We start from the raw sequence: 11,219 nt of genomic DNA on the forward strand, positions 1-11,219 counted from the left end.
TTTGATGACAGTATTTTGATGGCAATATTTCTGCCATTTTGTATGATATGACCTTGAAACTCAAAACTGTTATAGACATCGTTCCATAGTATATACCTACATGAATGTGTGACAATTGGCCATTAAACACCAAATTGTAAATTCGCTGAGATCCCGTGAAAATCATCCAAATGTATGTACCATATTATTTCTTGTCTTTACGCTTTATGTATGTTAAGATGAGAGCTTTTGTGAAAAATGTGTAAAATGACCGACAAACTTGTCGATTTAGCTACTTACTGGGTCTAGACAGTGCCCATAATTGTGGTTTAGTTGATGTTGTCTGTTAAAGGTTTCTAAGTTTTAAAAGATTCTTTAAATTGCACTTTAATGGAACTGTTGCAATAAAATCAACTGAATGGATCACTACCTGTCGTGTCTCTGGACTTTCAAACTTTAAACTTTATTATAAGTCAATTTTCAAAAAAAATAAACCTGTGTACAGAAACATATTTACAACATTCAACAAATGCAACATAGATAGAGGACAAATTGCAATGTACATGTATATAACTTTTTGTGAATCATACATGTGCATTGAACGGATCACTGCCTAAGATGGGGTAATAAGATATACTATATCTTTAAATGAAACCTCAACATTTTATGTGATTTATGTGAAATGAAGCCGCCACTTTTGTATAAACAAGTTCTGAATGTATTTTATATGTGGTTATTAACACGTAACACTGCGCGTCTCAGTAGCGGCCAGATCTAACAGCATTCAAACAACGATGTACATGTATATGTTAATATTATGAAAATTTTTGTCCTTATAATTGTATTTCTGGTAATTTTCACTGTAACGATACATTGCTTAAACATTTGATATTTGAACATGCACATGTAACTTATTGATTAAGCTCCCCAAAAGAATATGTCGGCCTATAAGAGCGCCGAAATTTAGGGATCATATATTCCTGGTTTTGAATACAGCGCCTTCAATCACCGCCATGTTCAGTACCTTCGGCTTTTGTCGGCATTTTGAATCGTACCACGTGACTTATGTCTACACGTCCTGCACGTGGTGATCCAGGTAACTAGCGTAAGCGCTCATGTGTTTGTTTACGTTTTCCTTCTGGCTAATATGAGCAAATCGTGCTGGTATATGTCCACAGAGCGAGTATTTGAAACACCTAATTCACTCATTGCCGTAATTCAATATTGTGTGTATCAAATATTGTAATGTGCAAGCATTATTTTTTTTTGTAGATCCAGTCTGCTGAGGTCGACCACATGTTTTGTTTATGAAAAAAATTGTTGACATTTGGTTTCACAACTCTCGTGTTACTTCGAGATTGTCGCGACGATGTTCGGAAGAGTTCGGAATGATTCAGCATCTTTCGAGTTTATTTTTGACGTGTACACGTTAAAAAGATTTTTTACTTCTATAATTAAAAATACTTCCAGTGCTGCAACTTTATAAAAGTGGTAAAAGTAGAAAGTTTAAACCTCGGACAGACGGGGGAAAATGTGTGTAACACTTAAACAGTTTTCACTATGACAAAAAGAGCGAAAGTGATAGACCATACAACTTTAAGCAATTCTATACCTTTGGTTTCAGTAACTAGTAAATAAGTTAAATGATGGTCAAAAAGGCGCAACTCGAGATGATCTTGGCGAACGGTCGCAATCGTATTTAACTTTGATGATCAAATTGCCAATTTCATGAGCCAATATCTCTGCCAATTTGTATGATATGACATTGAAACAAAAATGTTCTAAACATCGTTCCATAGTATATACCTACATGTATGTGCAAAAAATGACCATCATACACCAAATTGTAAATGCGCTGAGATCCCGTGAAAATCATGAAGCTTTATAGGCACTCGTTACAACACAGCATTTATGCACCATTAGTTCTTGTCTTTATGCTTTATGTATCTTTAGATAAGAGTATACGTGAAAAGGTCACTTTATAATTACTGATACCATTGTAAAAATGTAAAATAAAATAGCAGACCACAACTTAGCTTCATGGTCGGACCGTGTGTATTTATTCTTCTGCACTGAAGTGGAAAATATCATCACTTGTAGGCAGTAAATATACCGCAAAAATAAATTTTGAACACTTATTTGACTTTGTAAAATTACTCTATGCATTGTAAATATTGCAAATATCAAAATGTTGGTAACTATTGGCGGTGAATAACATATTAAAAGCTCTTCTTGTTTCATGAGTATGAAACTTACGACACATATAACTTGAACTATGTTGTGCTCTTGGGGCAAGATTTGACCATTGTGACCTTGAATTCATGTCAACGTAATTCGATCGTAAGCGTATACATTTATACCATACATGAGCTCAGCTGATGTTTCAAAGGAATTGTGTTAATGTAAAATGATATTTCAGCATATAATTCAACATTTTACTACCGTGACCTTCAAGAGTGATTTACGTCATACAATAAAAACTTATTTTGACATGCGGCAATCGGTCTTTGATGTAAAGATGTTCTACAACAATTGTACTGATGTAGCATATGTGACTTGTATGACCTTGACTATAATTTCAATTTTAATCTTAATTCATGCAGGCACACATGTATGCCATAGGTGTTTGAAATATGAAATCTGTAGAATCGAGTTTGATGACGTAACAGAGTCACAGAGTTTTGGCGTAAAACTGTTGTAGATATCTGTCCATGCTATGTCTATGCAAAATTCAAGCATGTATGTTAAGTATTAAAGGCGCTGAAATCTTGTGCATTTTTGGCGGGAAAATGGCAAAATCGCAGTTTTCCAAGGTCTATATCTCCGCCATTTTGGTTCCGATGAACTTGAAACTTTTCATTATATATTTCTGAGAGCATGCCCTTTCAAATCTATCTTTCAAAACTTTTCTGTGGCAATTTTCGCTTTTGGAATTTGTTTGACCCCGTAGCGAGCTCTTGACCTTGACATAATCTCTGATAACATGTGATGAACAAAAATCGCGCTTTGTCACGATCTACCTTAATGCCAAAACGGGGACAACGTACAGCGTACGGTTATGAAGTAAGGAACGTTTAAAATTTGGTCGAAAAAAGTAGTTTTTTACGTCTGTGGCCTTGACCTTGAACATTTTTTTTGTAAAAAATCGAACGTACGTTTCAAGATCTCATGTACCTACATAATGTGTCAAAAGTTGAGCGTCGTACTGTGTTTCGTTCGTGAGACATCCTGCTAACAAGATTTGTGGAAATAAGAAAAAAAAGGAATAATAACTCGATTTGATCGCGATCAAAACACGGGATTTCCACCTATGTAATGATATAAGTAATGTTAGCGAACAGACGATTGCTTTAATACTCTTTTCCTTCGCTTCAAGTCGAATGAATGAACGAACGGACGATCTCACTCAATATTAATCAGAAAGCGTTTCTTACGAAAGTAGGCTGGTCCAACCGTAAACAGATTTAGGGGCAGAAGATTTCATAGAGAGGTGAATATATCGGAGCCTGCTGATTGGATATATTAAGGGTATATCAGTTAATGGTTAATGTGCGGGTCGGGCAATACATGTAGATGTAAAATTTGTAAAGAATTTTGACGTGAATTTGTTTCAAAACTACCGGGTATTTTCCCCAACATAGCACCGGTTTTGCTTAAACATACGGTGTCACATGTGACAGCTCTGCCACATACATAAAAGGTTTTAAACCTGTCAGTTATTGGGTTTGTGAATTATCTTTTTTGTTTGTTTATTTGTTTGATTAAATGTACGTCCTATTAATAGCTAGGTTCACGTAAGGAAGGCCTCCCATGTAGCTACACATGTACATGTACGTGTATTAACGCAAACATGGCGATTTTGTACATTGTGCATGTAGAACATAAAAATCATGACAACATGTCAATGTCTACATTTACAAAAAAATCAACACCCTTCACTAAATGATAAAGGCCTTACGAGCTCACTAAGTACGGAAAAAAATAAGGAAATGGGACAAATTGCCATATTTGGAGAGCTATATTTCCGCCATTTTGCTATATAACCCCTTTAAAATCCATAAATTTCGAAGACAAAAGTTCATACAACATAGGTATGAAAAATCAACACTGTACATACAGGTTTAAAGGCGCTGAAACGCCTGCCGCAAAGACCAATATAAATTAAATTTCGATTTTTGATGTCCTTGATCTCCGCCATTTTGAATAATATGACCTTGAAATTGGTAATTTTATGTGTCTGAGAGCATGCTTTCTCACATCCAATTCAAAACATTTCGCTTGGAAATTTCATAAATTACGGTAAAATTTAGGTTAAAAAAATGAACGAAACGCCATATTTGCAAGGCTATATTTCCGTCATTTTTAAAGCTTTGTCTTTGAAATTAAAACCCTTTACAGAATACAATGTATATGCGAAGGTCTACTTTTACAAAAAGTCAAAGATAAAAAAATAAAAATTTAGATTTTTGATGTCCAATATCTCCGCCATTTTGAATAATATGGCCTTGAAATTGGTCATTTTATGTGCTTAAGAGCATGTTCTTTCAAAACATTTCTATGGTAAAGTTCATTTTTGACCTTTGTTTGACCTCATTTGACCCTCTAGCGAACTCTTGACCTAGACATAATCTCTGATAACATGTAGTAAGAAAAAAACGTTCAACATCGCAATCAACCTAAATAATGAAACGCACAACCTGAACAGCGTACGGTTATGAAGTTATGAACGTTTAGGGTTTGTTCGAAAAAAGTAGTTTTTTTACGTCTGTGACCTTGACCTTCAACATTTTTGTAAAAAATCGAACGTACATTTCAAGATCTTATGTACATTCATAACATGTCCGAAGTTTAGCGTCGTACCTTATTCCGTTCGTGAGATATATGATTTGTGGAAATAAGAAAAAAAAATAATACGAATAACTAGATTTGATCGCGATCAAAACACGGGATTTCCACCTATGTAATGATATATGTAATGTTAGCGAACAGACGATTGCTTGAACGAACGGACGATCTCACTCAATATTAATCAGAAAGCGTTTCTTACGAAAGTAGTCTGGTCCAACTGAAAAACAGATTTAATTAATTCGACTTAAAGATCGTCTGTTCACTAGCATTACTTATATCATTACATAGGTGGAAATCCCATGTTTTGATCGCGATCAAATCTAGTTGTAGTTGAGTTAGTCATCTTGATTCAAGGGTAATTCTATACATTACAATATGGTCAAAAGTGATGCATGTCCAATCAGTATAAAATATAGTGTCTGTATGGTAGTGTGAGATTTAGTTTGTCCAATTTAATTATTCCAATGTAATTATACTGTATATGTTATGACATTCAATAAAAAAAATGAAATCTTAATAAAAACCAAAAAAAAAAAACCCAAAAAACCTGACACATCATTTTCATTTCCACACTTTGTCACCTAGGATGAGACAATCTTACCTGTATCCAATGTCGTGATTCTAGCTTAAAATTCTATCTTAACATTGTTTAAACCTTTCTGTGTATGGTTCACTTTCTCATGTGATTTTATGTAATATTTGATGTTCACGTTTTATGCTTTTCGGTGTAATTTTATATGTTTTAACTAATATGTTTTAACATTGTTTATGTATTTTGAGTTTGATATGTTTTACCTGTTTCCGTTTGATCTTTGAGTTTTAGACGTTTCAATTTTCTGTATGCAAGTTTTTTTCCGTATGTTTTAAAAGTAAAATCTATTTCATATGGTGTCATTTCATTACTAAGTAAAAGAGAGAGAGAGAGAGAGAGAGAGAGAGAGAGAGAGAGAGAGAGAGAGAGAGAGAGAGTTTTAATATATGACCAATTCAAGTATGTAGTATGTCTATTGGCAGATGACAATCGATATTCTTCGTTAACAATGGGCACAAGATAGTATCGATGGCAGTTAAGCATGGACGATCAGAATAGGTTGGTCAGTGGAATTTTGTATTTGTATGGTGTTTTTCATAAGATAATCGCGGGGTTTACGTTGAAAGCACATGGTAGGTAAGAGGATTTAACGTAAAGAATATATCCCTTTAAGCAGAAAGGGAAACCTGTGTGTCTATATAGCACGCTCATAACAGTGGTCTGAGTAGTATCCTTATAGTGTCGAAGAGACATGAAGGGGATCGAACGCAATACACAGGTAAGTGAAATATCTTGTACTTCTGTTAACGTGTAATCGTAATTGGAAGGGAACATACTTATATATCGTATATTAATTTCCTAACAAGTAGTACGTAAAGAAATCGTTAAATGATTACATTGAAAAATAGCATTATATAAACAATAATATAATAATAATAAATATTTTATTAAAGATGCTCCACCGCTGACAAATTGTATTTTTTCACTATCAAAAACTGGAGCAGGCGATTTCGTATTTTTCTTCAGTTACAAAATTAACTTACTTTACACCATTACCACCATTGAAAAGTTTGAGCTTCTAATTTTACTTCAAGTTAAAAATATGAAAAATAATTAATTGCATCCCGAAAAAATTCAATGACACTATATCCTATATGGAATGAAGTTCTGATTGTGCATGCACCATACGGCGAAATATATTATTTTATATTATTTTTTGTATTAATTAGCCATATATATACACGATTAAACACCTATAATTGTTCAAATGATTACTATCATTTAAATGCTCTGTCGGCGGTGGAGCATCTTTAAAGTGTCGCACATTTTAAAAACATATGTATATATTAAGCAATGCATGATTTATATATAGTTCGTACAGACGTAAACAGACTCCAAATTTGACCACTAGGTTCGTGGGCCTTTATCTACTCAAGGTATGACTGGCTGCTTAACCAAAGTTGTATATGAACTCAAGTATATGATAGTTGAGTAAAATGTAACAGCCACATAAATGATATTCCATGATAACGTAACCTATCTGTCTTTGGTTACTTACATTAGTTTTTGTCTGTGTTTTCGTCATTTCCATAACTTCCTAAATCAGATATCTGGAAAAAATTCCTAAGTATTATTTATGTCCAATGATAACTATTACAGATGTTTTTGTGTAAATTACCGTTGCTAGTAAAATGATTTAGCAATATTTTGTTCTTAGATCATATAACTTTAAACGTTCTATTCTGGCATAATTTAGCACTATATAAAATTAAATCATCTAACAGTATGAAGAGAAAGATTCCTTGCTATTTGCGTTTTAAAGTTAACATAGTTTTTGTTTGTTTTACTCCTGATATGACCATTTTCGTAGAAACTTGTTTAGTAGTTTTATAATCAATTCAGAGCACATTGCAGTTCCATTTCAAAGATGAGTTTCACTGATAGTCATACTGACATGGTACAATACCTAAATCGAAACGGCTTAAAATGGGAATTTAAAACGAGCTTGATAATTTTTTAAGGTCACAAAAGTTATCAGCTTACCGTAAATACCAGACTTATCAAAACCTCCTGAACATTTTAATCGAAAGACATTTTATTTAATTTAATTAAAACTAATTTAATTTAATTTAATTCAAAACACTCCATCGCCGACAGAGCATAAACTGATGTTTAATCACAGGGTGTCCCAAAAACATGTCCCGAATTTGACGCTTTATAAAAAATGTTTTGATAGACGGAGGAATTTGTGATAGGTGACTAGCACTGCGGCTTGTTTGTTTGTTTGTTTGATTAAATTAATGAATCTTCAGTGTTAACAAAGAACAGCTGTAGGATACTGACTACTTTTTTATTGTGTGTTTTTTTGTGTATTTTTTTGTGTGAAAAACATTTAATGCTATGGTATCTTATATTTCAGAACGTTCATTTGTCTCGCTTGTTACGCATAACAGTATTGGCTTTATGCTTTGGAATGTTGTTTACAATATGGAGGATGGATTTTACTTCCAAAATGGATCCAGTTATTATCCCACCTAAAGTGATCACTTTGCAACGCAAGGAGCCGCAGCAAAGAAGTATACAACCAATCATACCCATATTGTCCCAAACGGTTAGTCGTACAAAAGGGTACTTGGTGTATGACTGCAGCTACAAATGGCCGGGATCATGTGGTGGCTGGTCGGATAGAATCTCTGGAATTTTATCTACTTCCATTTTAGCAATATTATCCAATCGGAAGTTTCTGATCAATTTTGATAATCCTTGTCCACTCGAAAATTTCTTCGAACCAAAATCGTATGATTGGAGGTATAACAGCAAACTGCTAAAAAATAAAACTTCACATAGATACCACCTGAAGGATTACAGTGGGAAAAAGATTATGAAAGTATTAACTACAGCGAATTCTACAAAGCAAATAAAGGATTTCTTCAACCTCACATCTGAGGTTATTTTTGTGCGTATCAACTGGGACATGACACCTGAATTCCGGAAATTCCTACATGTGGAGAAATATGTACCTTGGATAACACAGTTGCACTACGCCGATATTTATCGATACATATTTGACCTTTTTTTCCAGCCAAAACCATACCTGATCATTGCAATTAATAATGTTCTGAAAAACAAACAAACAAAGACATCATTTTGTGCTCACGTCAGAATTGGAAGAAGTTCTACATTACCTAAAGATAATGTACGAACAAAAGCAGAAAACGTCCATGTTATTTTAGACTTCATAAAATCAATCGATAAGAGTAAACATGATTTATTTTTAGCTACTGATTCCGACGACTTACAGCGCCAATTCATGGCTAATTATTCTAAAAATTTCATTCTCAAAGTGCCGGGAAGGATTACTCACATAGACCAAACAAGGACAGGAAATATATGTGATGGTTTCCAGAAACAACTTTTGGATTTTTTGTTACTTACTCGATGTGATAAATTAGTTGTCTGTGAGAGTGGGTTTAGTATGATGGCGGCTTACTGGCGTGCTAACAGTAATGGTCTCTATTGTTGGACTCACAAGGGAGTTGTTCCCTGCTCCAGGTATACGGTCAATGATTTTTTCCCTAGGCCACTAATTGGTCCTCCACGATAATCAACAATAAAAATTATCCATTTTGTAAATCTGCCAAACGCAAACTTGGAAAATCAAAAATAACGTTGAGCAAAACATTGCTTAGTAACTCAAAACGTAATACATATTATTTATATATAATTCTACAGGGGTGAAATTTTCAAGATTTCACGGAACATTGGATTTTTGCTGCTAAATGATAAGCAATATATGTCAATTATATGCCTTTTCTTATGGTCATGTCACGGAATTTTAATTCTCTTAGATTTAATTTTTCCGTTTCAAGATTTAAGTTTTGACCCATGAAGATTACCGGTTTTTGAAGGATTAAACTGCCTGCATCACATTTAGGGATACGTGTAATACGAATTAAATGGTTATATTGTACATATGATCAAGATAAAAGGTCAAGCAGTGGCCTACAATCTGACATTAAGTTGGATATTTTAGACACCTCTTAGACCTTAGACGTGTTTCGATTCTTAACGTCTACATAAAAATATATAAATACACGTTAAAGCATACAAAAAAGTATATATGTGCCGTTATGTGTTCCTTATAAAGTTGGTAATTATAATTATGTTAGGAGAGGACTTCATATAGGTTGTACAACCTCATTGTATATAAAATATTACGATAATATGGTTAAATCAATAGCGAGTCCGATAATTACGATTTTTGAACTCAATTGTGATTTTACTAGGCTGTATAAAGCTTCATAAAGCTCAGTAAATATTAACTGTATTGTCTTTTTTATATTTTACCCAGGTGTCTTAGTTGTGTTAGACAGTGATGAATCCTTAATTGGAATATCAGCGTTACATCCGCAGGTATGAGAGAAATAAGCTTAAACCGACTAAATATAATGTCTGCTATTGGTGACAGAAAGGGAGACAATACACTTCATATGATAAAGTTTAGGTTGGATACAATGGAAATGAAAATATCATTACAATAGCTTCACATGTAGGTTATAATGGTTGCTTAGACTGTTTATAGAGGGCTTTAACGATCGTGTTTAACAATAAGTGTCTGATGGAACTCGTAATACCGGTTTGAGAGAGATTAGAAACTCATTCAAACACTGAAAATGATAAGGACCTCGAGCTGTCTCGTATAATCTGCTTTCATTTATTGCTGTCAGTGGCATACTCTATGCGGACGATTTAACGATTGGGATGAACTGTTACATAAACATTATATGTTGACACAACTTTAATCCTGATCATGCGTAACATTGTCATGCTTGGTTAGTATTTTATAATACAAGGTTTATTTTAGTGAGAGACTTTAGAATGTATGAAACAAACAAGTAAGGGCGAGACTTGGCCAAAACATCTCGGCTTTCTGTGTCCAGGGTAAAGTTCGCGGTGAATTTAGATAAAGGTTCCGTCAAATGTGGAACAAATTTACGTGGATTCTGTTGAAGGATAAAACATAGGTTTATCTGGCAGTAATTATCGGTCACAATGTGCGGAAGTTGGAGGATAAATGTAGATGTATATGCGTGTGTTCATTGTTACTACCTTGGCCTATTTATATTTCTGTTAATACAACTATCCAATTTCATTTTTTAACAATGATTTATATATGAAATGAGAGACGTAAGGTGTGATAACAGAGTTATCGTTCCTTCGGAACGAATGTTAACACGACAACTTTTACCTACCAACTCGCTTATAACCGCAAGTTGAGTAATAAGGAAACTAACAGATACTTTTTAACGACCTTTTAAAGTTAAATAAATCCTGGCGTTATCTATCGACTGAGATAGATATTGACTGTACGAAAATTCATTTGAGTGAGAAATCTTCGGTCAAACTAGCAAAAATCGACATTTTCATCGCCAGTTTCTGTTTAATTCGACCTAGCGAACGAACGCTAAAAGTTGACAAACTGAGATTCTACACATTAAAACTTTCAGTAATTTTGCTATTCTGACCGATTGGATCGACGAGTGAACTATTCACAAATTGATCGTATTTATGCAAATTCTGTTTATCTTTTTTTTTTTTTATAAAATTACTTTAATCTATAAATTGTTTTATAAGTCTTGTATTGATATCCAAACATTTGTTGGGAATGGCATGTATTTTGGAAATGGGTGTTGTTTGGGGCGATCAACCACACAAAGAAATGCCATACGACTAGCGCCACCTTGTAGGAGGAATTAATGTGTTGTGTCACTTGAGAATCCGGTTTGAACCAGTTTGCGTTGATGTTGAAAGCCGCCTCGCTTTTCAATTGAATGTTCGTCAGCATTGCTGTAATGCTATT

At 33.8% G+C, this 11,219-nt stretch overlaps 1 protein-coding gene across 1 annotated transcript; it reads left to right on the forward strand.

Annotated features, from left to right (window-relative positions):
• Nucleotides 1-6,079: 6,079 nt before the first annotated feature.
• Nucleotides 6,080-9,681, forward strand: LOC138333796 (uncharacterized). Its single transcript, XM_069282394.1, has 2 exons — nucleotides 6,080-6,137; nucleotides 7,779-9,681. Exons 1-2 carry the CDS (start codon nucleotides 6,111-6,113, stop codon nucleotides 8,961-8,963), a joined length of 1,212 nt encoding a protein of 403 aa, XP_069138495.1. The 5' UTR covers nucleotides 6,080-6,110; the 3' UTR covers nucleotides 8,964-9,681.
• The last annotated feature ends 1,538 nt before the right edge of the window (nucleotides 9,682-11,219 follow it).

This window comes from Argopecten irradians, chromosome 10 (genome assembly GCF_041381155.1).
Source record: "Argopecten irradians isolate NY chromosome 10, Ai_NY, whole genome shotgun sequence".
Lineage (NCBI taxonomy): Eukaryota > Metazoa > Mollusca > Bivalvia > Pectinida > Pectinidae > Argopecten > Argopecten irradians.